At 40.8% G+C, this 15,163-nt stretch overlaps 2 protein-coding genes across 12 annotated transcripts; both read right to left on the reverse strand.

Moving 5' to 3' along the window:
• Window positions 1–1,196: 1,196 nt before the first annotated feature.
• cep68 (centrosomal protein 68) lies at window positions 1,197–11,643 on the reverse strand. Of its 11 annotated transcripts, none has more exons than XM_046402248.1 (9): window positions 11,507–11,609; window positions 9,379–9,536; window positions 7,958–8,259; window positions 5,489–6,577; window positions 4,589–4,808; window positions 4,121–4,317; window positions 3,230–3,352; window positions 2,626–2,726; window positions 1,198–2,529 (listed from the first exon to the last, which is right to left on the reverse strand). In XM_046402248.1, exons 3-9 carry the CDS (start codon window positions 8,225–8,227, stop codon window positions 2,190–2,192), a joined length of 2,340 nt encoding a protein of 779 aa, XP_046258204.1. In that variant the 5' UTR covers window positions 8,228–8,259; window positions 9,379–9,536; window positions 11,507–11,609; the 3' UTR covers window positions 1,198–2,189. The 11 variants fall into 11 exon arrangements, with proteins under 11 accessions (XP_046258209.1, XP_046258204.1, XP_046258205.1 ...); XM_046402249.1 differs by having other exon boundaries at window positions 9,350–9,536; XM_046402250.1 differs by having other exon boundaries at window positions 9,379–9,567; window positions 11,507–11,608.
• Window positions 11,644–12,240: 597 nt separating this feature from the next.
• On the reverse strand, window positions 12,241–14,917 carry sdhaf4 (succinate dehydrogenase complex assembly factor 4). The gene is made up of 3 exons (XM_046402258.1): window positions 14,763–14,917; window positions 14,321–14,434; window positions 12,241–12,643 (listed from the first exon to the last, which is right to left on the reverse strand). Exons 1-3 carry the CDS (start codon window positions 14,839–14,841, stop codon window positions 12,534–12,536), a joined length of 303 nt encoding a protein of 100 aa, XP_046258214.1. The 5' UTR covers window positions 14,842–14,917; the 3' UTR covers window positions 12,241–12,533.
• Between the last annotated feature and the right edge of the window lie 246 nt (window positions 14,918–15,163).

Here is a 15,163-nt window from a genome sequence, read left to right on the forward strand (position 1 = left end):
TTGATGTACTGGGCAGCTTGGGCACTTCAGGTGAGTCTACAGGTATGTACAGGGAGGCACAGGGAAGCATTCATGGATTTATACCAGGAGGAGAGGGGCAGCAGACTGAATTGTTGTGAGGACTTTATTCTTACTCATTATTCTAAAATGTAACCTAATTTTTGGAATTTGAGCTCTTTTAGGCCATCTTATATTAGATGATTTCAGAATGTGTCAGTGCACCCCACTAGTACACTCAGAAAATAAATGTATATGAGAAATGTTCTAGCCCAGTCATTTCATTAAATATGGCAAATGAAAATAAAACATGTCAGAATTTAATTATAATTCCATTTTTAGTAATTTAAAATTACGGTTTTTCCTTGTATGTTGCCTTAGTTTGTTTGTGATGTCCGTTTGTAAAGTAGTGACAAGTGGTTTGTATTTACAAACTCAAAATATTTTGCTTAGTCCCAGGAGACCCAGAAGACTTGCTAGAGTAATTCCTACAGGGTCAAGCACTAATTAACATATTCGCTTCTTGTGAGGGTCAAGCAGGGCTGAAAAATGAAGTCAATGTGAAAGTGTCAAAATCTACAGTTCCTCGAGTGGCTACTTGAGGCTGGCTCAAAAGTCAATGGCCATTAGATCCCACATTAAAGCCAGCTGATTCAATAATTGATACAGTCGGTTGCTATTTTTGGCAATGAATGAATACTTGGCTTCTCTTTATCCACCGTGGTGTTCTCATTTACCCACCACTGGCCTCAGAGGATACCATGCTAGGTGCCACCTGCTCATCACAGTATGGAACAGCCATCGGGAGCAATCTGGGGTTCAGTGTCTTGCCCATGGACACTTTGACATGTAGACTGCAGGGGCCAGGGATCGAGCCACCAACCTTCCAATTGGTAGACGACCATTTTGCCTCCTGAGCCACAGCCACCCCAATCCTCATATTAATGGGTTATGTCATTAATCTTTTAAAGCTGGGGTTGGTAAATAAGTTTTTGAAAGCATCCAACCAAAAAAAGCCACCCCATTCAGGACTCCTTACAAGCTTTTTTTATATTAAAAAATACAAAAAATAGCTGTCACAAACAGAGCTATGTCAGAAGGCTAGCCGGCATGGCAGGTACTGTGGGTTTTGCACACTCAATGAACTGTCCACCTCCAGAACACAACATCTCCATCACCAACCCCACCAAAATCAACAGTCTATCTGGAAATATCAGCAGCTTCCCTAACTGGCCATTAATCCAAAAGGGAGTGTGATCCTGATTGAGCTGTCAGTAAAGCAAGCTCTCCAGTTTCCTCTAAATGTTCATACCAAACAGCACACAATATGGCACACAGAGGGAACAGGTATGGTTTATTCAATGACTTTGACTGAATTACAGCATGGTGAAAAAGGCTTTTTCAATCCAGTTTTCCAGAAGCTCCAGAAAAACCCCCTGACATGTATATCCTATACATGAGAAGTGAGAAGTTTGAATTGAAACTTGTGATAACAATAGTACACAGATTGTGGAAGGAATAGTGTAAGTACCATAATATAAATTCATTATTTGTACTCCATCGTACTGTGATGGAGGAAGAAATGTGAGACAGACATCTCCAAACATGCATAAATAAAAACAAAAGTATCTGACTGCAGAGATGAGAGACATTTTTTTTCTGGACACTGATTACAAGATTAGAACACACAACACTGACATCAGCGAGAACAGAGCAATAATGTATTTTAAGGCTGTGTTATGGTGGATGTGGACAGTGACCACCTTTCCTGTACATATGTGAGCAAACTAGCCAGTGAGTTAGCATTTAAAAATTCTTATACCTGTGATCAACTTAGGTTGTAAAAAAATCAGGTAATAGTGCAGTTAGTCTTACCCCACAGTTTATTACAGGGTCTAAGAGTATAACTGTCCACCCCTTCCATTCCAACGCTCACACATCACACTCAGAAACATATAGAAACTTGGTATGTTGAAATGACACCAAATGAAGTGTTTCACATCACAGTGACAGACAGTGTGTCACTGCATTACGCAGTTTCAAATTTCCAAAGCTGAAACTTAATGGTGGGCCATGGGTCGAAAGTAAACACCTTTTGTTTGGTGTTGTTAAGATGCACAATGGTATTAGGGTCCCAAATTCACTTCACTAGCTGACTTGATGCACAAAGTGTCTGTGATTTATTATATATTTTATTTTTCTTTAGAAGGATCTGGCAGGCCCAAAGGAAACTTATTCTGCATTTTAATAAAAAGAGAGGTGTGTATTAGAACATTGAGTTGTTGTAAGAAAGTAAGAAAACATAGAAATAAATAAATAAAATAAATCATATGCTTGTACGCATCCTGCAGTCTTTTCACAAAGTGGACCCCTGGACCACCACAGTGCCTGGGTCCCCCTCTTGGCTCTGCTGGACTGGTTTGGGCTGGGTCAGACTGTCCACGGCAGACAGGATGGAGGAGAAAAAGTGTTCTGTTTGCGTCTCCAGAACTCCAGACTGCCTTTCGATCAACAGCAGGGTGTCTCTTAAAACTGAGAGGAGAGAGAGAATGAAAAAAAACAACAAACTTTTTGGGCAAACGATGAGATGAATGTTGCAGCTTTCATTTCATAATGCATGATACACACTGACATGGAGACGTGGTGTTGATGCAGCTGAGGAGAAGCTGTCCGCTGTGAAGAACAGAGCTGGTCAGGGGCTGGTGGCTGCTCACTTCTCTCTGAAAATTCTGACAAAAAGCCACTCACTTAATTCTGTCAGCATGGCAGAATGTGCATGAAATGAGTAAAGAGTAAAGTAAAGAGTTTTTTTGAAGTTACATCTGCTGGGGAAATGTGTTATAAATGTCTTTTTCTCTGTAATGAACATGACACTTAAGGGGCAAGGACAGGGTTAGGCCGCTTCACTTTGTCAAAAACAAGATTGTACGAGGGATTTTACTACATGGGTTCAGGACAATTTATAAAACTGTTGGTCACTGCTGTATAAGCTATATAGTTTGCAAATGACATTGCATTCTGTTTTCCATAGTATCCTAACTTTTTCAACTTTTTTTTGAAATATAAGACCCAGCAAGTGAGAAATGAGAAAAAGTTTCTTTCAGCAAACTCACGGGTGAAAATTTAACACTCACAAGTCAACCTATCTGGATACCCAGTGTAGTAGAAACAGAACTATGTGTGCCTCTGCATCCACCTGGAGTGTTACAGGGTCTTGAGGCTCAGTCCTCACCTGATACTCAGCTAGAGATGACTTCACGCTGTCTAAGTCCATGGTGGGTGAGGCCAGCAGCTCCATCTTCTCTGATACTGTGAACAGCAGCTGGATCAGCTGCTCCAAGTGTGAACAGAACACCTGGAATAGCATACACATCATTCATTGCAGCCTTTACTATATGATTGTTTCGTACGCACTTAAAATAAAAGCATGCAGATTTTAGATTCCAAATACTGTAAAGGGCTTTTACCGCCGAGCAGTTATTCCTGACCCTGGAATAATTGATCTGATTATGACATTCACATTGTTAACCCAAAATTAAAACGAGGGCTACACAAATCACACTGCACTTCACTTCCCCGGGTTAAATGTCCACTGGAACATAAGAATGACATTTATATTGAAGTTTCCCAGTTTAAAAACAATATTTAACAACATCAATTGCGGTAAAGGCGACGGTCAGCAAAAGTAGGACCTCACCCTTCACCCCCTCAGTTCATTCAAAAAGAAAACGGCAGGTGAAGAACAGCTTACATCACGATTACCTGCTGACACCGCCCACCATGTGACTCACATCCCCATATGTGACCAATAACAACGAATCTGACATGTAACGAAAATAAACACCACAGAGACTACACATAACATTAGCTGGTCCCTACAAATACTATTGTTTACTTTAGCCCTGTTTCACGCTGCCACCTGTATAGTTTATTATCAGGGAATAGCCTTAGGTCAGCCCATTTTGGAAAGTGTCAGCGTGAAAGAAGGGTTTAAGAATGCTTTTAGCCAATGGTTATGTGTAGTGTGATTAAGTCATTATGTTATGTCTTATGTCACCATAAAGGCAGTTTCACTTTGACATACAGTCAGACTCTTGAATACCAGATCAGAACATCTCTCTACCTGGATATGTTGCATCAGGGAGTCATTTTGCTCCTGATCCAGGTGACCACTGCTGCTGCCAGGCAGGGTGAGGCCACTCAGCAGCTCAGCCAAAGGCTCCACCTCCCGTTGACTGTAACGATTCAGTCCTCTTCCAACAGGCTCCACCCAAGCTCTAGAACTCCTCACTGCCTCAGAGTCCTTGTGAGTCCCAGCTGCTGATGGGCAGGAGATGGAATTTAGAATTTCTGGGATGTAATTTCTTAATTGCTGTAAGAACTATAAACTTAAATCCATCCACCCCTACTGTGTTGGGGTGGAGACAGAAATCTCACAGACAAATTTTTGCAAACCTGGACAAATGAAAACCAATACTATCTGCATAGAGACTGTACTAGAGAAGTAGTGAGAAAATGTGCTCTATTTGTGTGAACTGACCCTTTAGGAGTGCACAGGCCCAGAATATGACCCTAGCGGTATGGTAAATACCTGTCTGAGCAGGACTTATCTCGTCCCGGCCTGTTTCATTTCTTCCTTCACCAGTGTCTTGATTGCTGCCCTCAAGCTCTTTGACTTCTGTCTCCTCCTTGTCTTCAGCCTCTTGTTTCTCAGGCAGAGCGATGGAGGAGAGGACCGAGTTGGTGCCCGGCCCTAATGACTCCCAGCTGGCTGTGACAGGCTGGCTCAGTTGGGCTGTCACCTCCCTCACCTGTACACAGGAAGCAAATATTTCAGTCTTTAGCTTAAGGAACATGGAAAGTAGCGAACATCAAAGCTGAAATAGCTGGTGGAGAGGATAGCTCTAAACATGCTTCTTCTAATATAGACCATTCAAATATATAAAGATGGAACATCGTCAATGAACTGCCATCATACTCTTGGTGTTTTTTAACCAATTTGCAACAAATCCTCTAGTATTTGACTTTATTGTTGTCCATGCTACAAGGCCAGTGCTAGGTTTTCAAAAGAACAAGTATGTTTCAGTTCATTTCAGTTCATCATATATCAGCTTCCTTGTCTTGTGAATATTAATGCTGCAGTAGCAAAGGAAAACAGTTACAAAATGGGACTGTTGTTAAAGATGTAAGTATATGCCAACATATTCTGTAAATGTATTACACACATTGCAGTACATATGTTGCTTTACAACAAACGTTTCAAAAATTCACCATATCATTTTCACAATGTGTTGTAAATATCATAACATGAGTTATGGCTAGCAGCATGCCAGATGAGGAACTTGTGCCAAAAACAGAACTACCTTTATTACAGTATTGTGGTGTAAAGGAGGAAAAGGTGAAACTCATAATCACTCATAATTTCAAGTCTGACTGTAGTCTACAGGGCATTTTAAAACTGAAAATGTTGATGAATGTCCACAGCACCGACCTGCCTGGACAGCAGCTGTAGCTCCTCCAGCTGCTCTGGAAGAGGCCAGAACTCCTCATCCACCTCCCCACAAACACACCTGGACTGTGGAAGAACACTGGTGGAGCGGATAAAAGTAGAGGAGAGGAGGGAGGAGGACAGTGCATGGTGCCGATGATGGTGACCATCCTTTCTGTAATGATTCATTCCCCCTCTATTCTTACTGCTGTCCACACTGTCCCAGGACAAACCCACAGGGTCTGATCGGGCCATCAGGGTACTGGAGGGCAGACCTGAGGGTGTGGTGAGTGCCTGCCGGTCAGTTGACCTATGACCCCCACTTAGACTGCTTCTTTTTCTGGTCTGCTCTGTGCTTCTCTCTATAAAGTGCAATCCTGACAGGCTGGTGGAACTACAAAGGTGGTCCAGTTCAATGCCTGAGTCCTGCAGGTTGGGATCTGTTTGGAGGGGAGAGTCTCCGTGGAGGTTGGAGCTGTCCCACTCAGTGACCAATTGTCCTTGTCTCAGAGGGTAGGTGTAATCCAGCAGGGCCTGGTACTCCTTGTTTGCGTCCCAACCTGCAGAGTGCCTGTCTGGAGATGGAGGCAAAGTATTAGGGATGGCGCAGGCCCAGTAGTTCGCCTGATAGGGTGAAACTGTGTGTCGCTTTGAGTACCCTCCAGGAGAACATAGTTTGTTCCCTCCTCCACCTCTGCCCTCCTTTTCCCTTAGCCTGAGCTGAGTCTGGCCCGGCCTGGAGTACCCTGAGCGGGGGGTGTAGGTAGGATACAGGACAGTCGAGGTCAGTTGTGGCCTCATTGGAGGGTTCAGTCGCTGGACCTCCAGGACGGAGCTCGAGAGGCTCCGCTGAGCTGATCTGCTGCCTCGGAACGGCAATTCAAAGGTGGGTTCTTCATGGTACCGCCTAGTCCTGAGTTCTGAGACAGTCAAGGGTGAGCCAAGGTCTTCTCTAGAGGCGGATGGAGATGAGATGTCACTGTGAGAGAGGCTAAAGCTCTCTGTGGTCAGTTCTGTTCTTGCTCTGGTCAAGAAGTTAATGTCACTGTGTTGCTGGTTTTCTTCTCTTCCGGTAACACCAATCTGTCTCTCCTACAAGGCATGAAACTGACAGAATTACAAAAAAAAAAGAACACTGTGACACTGCTGGCTTCATTTCTCTGTTAAAATGAAGGCTTTTTGCATTTAGTCATATAATGTACATCTCTCATGACCATGTTCTATAATGGTTCTATTGAAACATGACAAAAGCATTACAGATAGAGTTGGAATGCTTGCATGATAATTAGTATCTGGTCCACAGAAGGAGTGCTGTCATTGCTGGAGAACCCATAGCCCATAGTAATGACCTGAAGCAAGAGGAGTGGGAATCCCCTTGCACATTTTCTCGTCAATGTCATCGTTTATTAGAGAATTCTGCTGTTGGTTCTGTCACGACAAAATGACAAAGCAATTGGCTGTGTAATGCCTGTTAGCTAGCTGTAAGTATAGAGTTTTACACTAAGACTGTGCTTACAGCTGTTGAATATTAGAGACTGTCGAGAAGTTGTAGAAGTTGTTGATTGTAGAAGATTGTCTGATTATTATTATTACAGTAATAAGAGTACTTTGGCATACTGTGAATTAAAAAAAAGTTGTAATGATAATAAATGATACACACTGATGTAATAATTGCAAGTTTAAATTTTATATGAAAAAGTCATTTTATTATGACGTAAAGCTGTAACTGTATGAGATGTTTATTTTACACTCATAGGTGAGAACAGACACCTGTATATTAGATATCCTGTATATTAGATACTGTATATTATGGACAATCAGAAAATATAAAATTTACACGTTATCTAATCATGACATCCACATTATGTTCTTGAACTACATTACTGGTATAACATAGCATCATGACCTTTTCCTGTAAGGTTATTTCTGAATTCAGTCACTTATTATTATTATTTTTTATTGTTATCATTATTATTATTATTATTCCTCAATCATTGTGACATTTTTTTCATACAGTTACAACTTTATCTTATCACTTTTCTCATAAAAGTAGAACTTTATTCTTGTTATATTATGACCTTTTCATAAAACTTTTTTCCTAAAAATATAAGAACTTGATCTTTTATTTTTTTAACATTGAACCTAAATGTTCTGTCAAAGATGGTTACTTTGCTATTTCAAGTACTAGTAAAACAAACAAACAAACAAACAAAAAAGCTGAAGCCATTACATTAAATCAGACCTGAGCAGCCTTTAAAAGAGTTATGGAAATATTATTAGGTCTCACTTTATCAGACTGCTGCTGTGACTTTGGAAAAAAAAGTGAGTCTTGGACATTAAGACCAACATGTAAAACTGCTATCACATTTCCACAATCAAGCACACCCAAATGGTCTGCAGTTACTAGAATTCAAAACATGCAGTAATAAATAACCACGCTGTGAGAAGTCACTCACTCTCCATCCTCCTCACCTTCTCTGCGTGCGTCCGTGGATGTGTCTTCTTTAAGATGGACGTATGTTGTTCTGCAGAGAACAGAGGCTTTCTTATGACATACTGTCTGTCCGTCAGATACCTGGAGGTAGGCGCCATAGTCACACTTTTGTGTGGCTCTCCTCTGTCTCCTGCTCTTTCTGTCTTGCCTCTTTCACTGTCTTTTGTAGCTGGACTTGGGAATCTCCTAGTGTGTTTAAAGTCTGGGAGATGCATCTTCCAACGCGGGCTGCGTCCCTCAGCTTCCATTGGACCGAGGAAATGTAGGAAAGTCCTGTCAACTAAAGAAAGAGTATAATTAAGTAAATTTCAGTGTTCAGTGTAAAACCCTTTTTTTTTTAAATCACTGAAACCTCCACCAAGGAAGTTATGTTTTTGGTTTGGTTTTTTGGTTTGTTTTGTTCTTTGTCTGTATATAAGCTGCTGAATGTGTTAACTGGACAATAAATCATGTGCAATAATGGGATAAATGGTCCCACCAGACCTGCAATAATACACGGATCAGTACCTACATACTTAATTTCTGAAACAGATGTGTGCAATAATCAATCCATCCACTAATCATAACTTGAGGGACGTGTGAATAGTATTTTTCTTTTCTGTACTGTGTACAGCTGCAGGTATTTGTTTCCTGTGTATTTATTCTTTGTGAATGCTCATCCTTCCCTTATTCTTGCATGTTTTGCACCCTCTATTTCCTGTTTGCTGCTGTAACATTGTATTTCCCAGTTATGGGACTAATAAAGGATTATCTTATCTTATCTTATCTTATCTTATCTCGGAAGGATTAAGGTTTTGATGAAAATTAAAAAGGCCACAGGGGCAAAAGGAGAATGGCCGTTAAATTCTGGAGTGGATCTGAATCACACAAATACACTGTAATAACACAGGAAAGAAGCACAGAGACAAACAGTAAGAGCAACCCAACAACGCTGAACTGAATACGTGTGATCGGCAGTCGAGCTTATCGGTGAGAAAAATCTCTGGACTGGCTGCCAAGCAAGTCAGTGCACTAGAAGAGAAACTATTATCAGATTGTTTTGATTTCAAAATAGAAATATCAGTATCAAAAATCTAGCATCTGTCAAGCCGCACTAAGAAGTTCCACAGAACTGCAGAGCTGATGTGGTTGTAGTCTCGTCACTACAAGCGACTCCTGTCACAATACACATATCACTTGATTCACTCTTAACAAAGAATATGACTATCTTTAAACAGACAATATATCTAAAGATACACTCTGCACTTAATAACTGGGAATTAAAACCTTAGGGACAGGGAGAAATACAAATAAGTGGAGAAAATATCTTTAAAGCAATTTGTGTCAACATTTATTCCAAATAAGCAAACATAAACGTGCGCACATCCTACCAGTTGCTTCCTGAGGGGACTGTATCTACCTATTGTTGTGGGATCACTAAGCAGCAGCCCTGATAAGCATCCAGTTGGGTCCAGGGAGTGTAACGATACACTCGCTCCTCATCTCATCAAGACTGCATGCTCAGACCTGCCTGTGCTCACTGGACCAACGAGGAAGAACACTGTCTGTCCAGTGGGTCTGCTGACACAGAGCAGCAGTGCGGTCAGAGCTGTGGACACGTCACATAGAGAACTCAGAGATGGCTATGCACACTATTAAAGGTGCTGGTTCAGCTGATTTTAAATAAATAAATAATTCACAACAATGGTAGGATGATCTGCTTCACACCAATGGCTGACCAACAAAGTCCAAACTTAAACTGTGTGACATATCAGTCATGATCATCTAAGGTTTATGTTAGATGATCATGACTGATATGATCTATGTTTCTATAGAGTAGCCAATTAACCTAATGTTTTTGGGATTGTGGGAGGAAGGCAGAGTACCCGGATTAAACCCACGCAGGCACAGGGAGAACATGCAGATTCCACACAGAAGGGCCCAGACCGGGATTTGAACCTTGTCTTTATACTGTTTTGCCTTTTGAAGTTTTTGTCAGGTTCATATCTTACTTAAACGTTGTTTAGTGTTGCTGTGCTTTTCTGCTGTTGCTAATATAACTTCCCTTTTATTGTACTTTACATCTGCTTCAAGCTATCTAACACGTTCCACAAAAAAGGAAACTATATCCGAATCCTTCTGTATGTTACATCAGTAACTTGTGCACACCAACTTCAATAATTTTCTCACTCTAATGGTATGTCTCCATGCAAATACTTTTAGATGTATTTGTCCAGGTTTAGACATATCTGTCACTGAAGTGTCTGCCTTCATTCCAATGCAAAGGAGGGTAATTTGGGTAAAGCAGGTCACTGTCCTCTCTGTTGTGCAGACAGGACCCTCAGATATTTTCCTGTCTCATTAGCTTTCAGATTTGAGATGATGTGCCTGGTTTCCATGGTGATGGCCTGGAGAGGGTGGTACTAGACTCAAGAGGGAAATGTCAATCAAAGTCTACAAAAGAACAAAAGACTCCAGGATGAACTAAACTTGCTCCTTTTTCGGAGTGGAATGCTCTTTAGAAACTGGGATAAATATGATACACTGTGAACGGTAATGATTGGGTCATTAAAAGCAGCACACACTGGATCTCTGATCATGCTGCAGCGGGCATCCATGTGCACAGCCACAGTAATGGCTGCACTATGTGTCCCCTGAAACACGAAGTGATCTCAGCAGCGTCACAATGTTAAAGTTATAGTTACCTGGTTACATTCCACATTAGCAACACAGTGCACTTTCTGCACAAAGACTGACTCCAGAAGCAGCCACATAAGCCAGTGTGTGTATAGTGTGTAAGTGCTTTCAGCCTGGGGCTTTTCCTGTGTTGGTGTTGAACGTGAAGGCCAATCATCAGTAAAGCTGCACACATATATATAAACATATAAACAGGTGTGTCAGGTAACATTTCACTGTTCAGTCAACGTTTGAGCCTTTGCCAAATATGTTCAAACTTAAATATACTGTATGCCCAACACACGGGACAGTGGCCAGAGAGGAAACCATAGCAACAAGCAGGGACACAAAACACCGAAAGTGACCTGGACAAAGTGAGGAGCTGTAACGTTAGTTGTCACAAGAGCTGCCATCTATGACTGCGTCCCGCGTTTACATCAACAAATGAAGACGGCCCTTTTCTGAGACTGAATAAAACTTGAGACCGCAGCGTGCGCTTCATGACTGCACTGATACAAAACATGTGCCTCATGTATTAAACTCGTTTCAAAAATCCTGCAATTGGATGCGTCCTTGCTTATCGACACACACAGGCCTTCATACCTAATGGATCCAACTTCGGTCATTTGTTTGGGGTCGTGTCGTAAATTCGGCATTATTACAAACCACTAAGCTTTGTTTGCTCTTTTCCTAAATTATCTTATATTTAAACTATCTGACATCTTTCCCACCGCCCACGACTGTGGCTGGCGGAAGTCAGAGCAATACTCACTTATCGAACATCTATCGATGCAGTCTGACTAACACAGTCCTCGGGGAGCTGTTACAGCCCTGTCTCAGAGTAAAGGACAATACAAACCACAGGTACTAACCACATTCACCACCGCAGTTTAACGAGGAGCGTCCAGTTGTTATAGCATTCTGCACGGGAGCTTTGTTTCTACAGCCTCTTCCTCTAACCGTGCTGCCTTCAAGTGCTTTCCCTGAAATCCTGTACTCCTCTGTGCTGTTCGACTTCAGTCAGAATAAGTCAATGAGTAATCGGCAAAACGGTCCTTGCTATAAAGAAAGGAAATAGTAACCCAATCAGTACTCATTTATTTATCGGTTATAATTAATCCCTGCTCATCAAAAGAAGAGTCACTATTATCTATAGCATGCATGTAACATGTACATGTACAATGTGTGTGGGGTGTGATTAAATTTTACGTATACAAAAGTACTATTTAAGAAACATGTCTAAATAACATAAAACAAGTCAATCATGTTAATTTAGTAACTTACGTACAATATTGCTGACGGCATTGAAGCCAACATAATACAGCTGAACACATTAGGAAATAGGAGGAGCGGGCTTCGCGGCTCTTTACCCCCGCTCAGCGGGCAAAGAAGGAAGTGCAGAATATCTTGAGTACAAAAACTGATCAGACATACAGTACTGTGTGTTTTAGCAAGAAACTCTACAAATCCTGATACTACCACTGATTTTACAATGACTGATAATAACAACAATGGGGATAGAAAAATAAAATTCAGTGGCAAAAGTCTCACAAAAACTTGAAAAATTGATTTAATAGCCATAAATAGACAACAGACAGGACAAAAATTTAATGAGCAAAATCTTCTTTCATTTTATTATGAGCTTGCAGTTCCAGTACTCTGAACCATGTCTCACTCTCACCTGCAACAAAACCATTAATGTGCAAAACATGTCTTTGAGATTCAAGTATTTCAAGTGATTTTGATAATATTTTGTTTAATGAGCATGACCCCCTGAACAAAATGCATTAACACACAGCAACATTAACAGACAGGATACACTTAAGATATAAAACTGCATCAGACCTTTCAACAACAAAAACTCAACGGTGCAGAAAGTGACACTGTTTGGGTAATGATCTAGAAGTCGACACAGCGGCCCTTTCTCTCCCAGTCTCCGTAGCGGGTGGGCTCCGGACCCCGAGGACCCCCTTTTTCCTTGGTTACAGGGTTCACATCGTCAGGGAACTCTAGAGGACAACAGAATGGTTCAATCTAAAAAACCCCCACCTCTTTAGTTAAGCTTTCCTTCCACAACGTCTTTACTTTCTTCAAAAGTTTGTTTCCACAGTACCCAGCTGATAACGTCCACCAAGTTAAAATGAATGCAGTCACTTTCCTCGTTTTCATTGAGTTTATAATATTCAGCTTTTGTTGGAGCTTTGACAAACATTCTTTGACTCAACCTCCAGGTTTTCCTAAGCTTCAGACCATATTTCATAGTCTTTCTTAGCTAATGAAGTTGTAGAGTTCAATACTGGCACATAACGACCACCAAGCCAACTCCACATTTTGAGATTTCGTTGTAAGTTCTGGACGGTGATAGTAAGTGGGCCTTGAATTAAGAGTGTTTTCTTAATTTCTGTCAAAGTACTGTTTCCAAGCTGAAGAATAAACTTTTGACAGTTACACTGAGAGGTACAGGTGGGCAATCTGACCAAAAAATATCACAAACGTTTTTAACTGCAATCATGACCCAGAAAATTTTTTTCTTAATTTTGAAATGCTACATTAAAACCCCTTCTTTTATGGCACAAGTAACTATTACAAGGAAGAGTCACATTAAGTAATTTGTCCAATCAGCATGGCCACCCAGTTGGCTACGTCACTCTATTGGTTTGTTCACATAATGCAGATCTGCTCGTCGCTGAGGTTATGTGAAATTTGGAAACAGAAATAAGAGAACATTAAATATCATGAACTCAACAATCCTTAAAATTAGACTGCAAACACCGTCCATCATGATCCAAAATGAGACTGAAAGGTGTTTCTGAAACTGTATACAAAGCATAAATTGAATGTACAAATATTATAAACATATCTATGTATAACGCATTGCAATTCAACAGAACCAACAACTACAGCCCTGAAACAAAAACCGAACATTACAACGTTCATCAAGGTCGCATTTGCTGTATTAGACTGCATCGGCTTCAGCTGGGTGGACCTGATAAACTAAACCCTCACTGCAAAACATTCATTTGGCGTTTATCCATTAGACAATGTGAACTTTATATGTTTGTCAGAGTCAGAATCAGAATCATCTTTTTTGGCCAAGTGTGTGTTCATACACGAGGAATTTAACTTCATTTAAACTGCTCTTAAAGTTACACAGAGTCTAAGAACAATTTAAAGGAGGACAAAAACAGAGATAGGCCAAACAAAGCTGAACGAGGTAAAATATACACTCCCAGACTGACACGTTTAACTACCCAGTGTCAATAAAATTTTAACAAACTGTAATCAACAGAAATGCCATACTTTCTGACCTTCTTCTATATCTTTACATTTCTTTTTAAGTGCTTGCAAGTAGCATTGGAATCAATATAAATTCATTCATTCATCATGATTATATTTGTGTTCATTCAACAGTGAAACAAGGGCTGCAGCTAGTGCTTAACATTACTGCTGAAGCTCAACTACTGCTGCAATAAAAACAATTTCAGTTTTAATTTACAGGAAGATAATATAGCCACAGATATAGTGTGAATCCCTAATTTTAGTTATTTGTATGAATGTATAATGATCACTGATGTTTCAATAGCTTTATCCAGCCTGGTAAAGTTACAACTGTCCGAGGCTGTGGGGTGGTTCTAATGGTCCCAAGCAGACTGCACAGAGAGTATTTCACCCAGCATCATTCTCACTTTCCAGAACATCTTTGCTCTTCTCCTCGGGGCTGTCAAACCGACCCTGCGGGGTTTTAGCTTTCTTCAGCGGCTCCTTGTCCTTCAGCGTTCCGCTGGCCGCCCGTGACCACCCTGAACAAGACACGAGAAACCGACACGGGGGAAAAAAAATAACAACCGCTGCAATACAACGGACACAGTCATTCATTTCACACTGACATCTGGGACTTCCAACTCTGATTTAGCTTAACCTTGGCCAGCGTTATTCTGGTAGGCTGCCGACGTTTACATTTAAGGTAAAAAGTCATGTTACATCATGCTCTCCGACGTAATGTTATGAAACATTGTCTCTGTTAACACTACAATATTTTTCTTTTTGTTTTGTTTTTTTTTTGGTCTTTCTTGGGGTTAACAACTGAGGCAACATTAGCAGCTAACCTACTGAAACACATACACTAACCTCTAAAAGCAGATTCCACAGTTAGACTCTTAGAAAGTACACATCTGCTGGTAGAAGCAGACAACCACAGGACAGACATGTCTGGAGCTGACAAGGGAACAGGGCAACACAACAACGTTCTTCCGGCTGCGCGCGCACACCTCAGAGCAAACAGCTTTTAGGTGCGTTAGCGCCATCTACTGCAGCGGAGTGTGGATCGGATTGGCTCTAAAGACTATGCTGCTTTCTGCTAAGACCTGTCTTTCCCAAGAAAAAAATATAGACCTATTGTAGCATTTCTTCTATTTCAGAGTTTAATATCTGTATTTACTGTTATCGCTGATCATAATAAATAATTTAGTGACAATTCTAGCCTAATTAAATACAATATGGTCAACTGTTTCCTGTGTGTCACAATAGTC

This window comes from Scatophagus argus, chromosome 10, assembly GCF_020382885.2.
Source record: "Scatophagus argus isolate fScaArg1 chromosome 10, fScaArg1.pri, whole genome shotgun sequence".
Classification (NCBI taxonomy): Eukaryota; Metazoa; Chordata; class Actinopteri; family Scatophagidae; genus Scatophagus; species Scatophagus argus.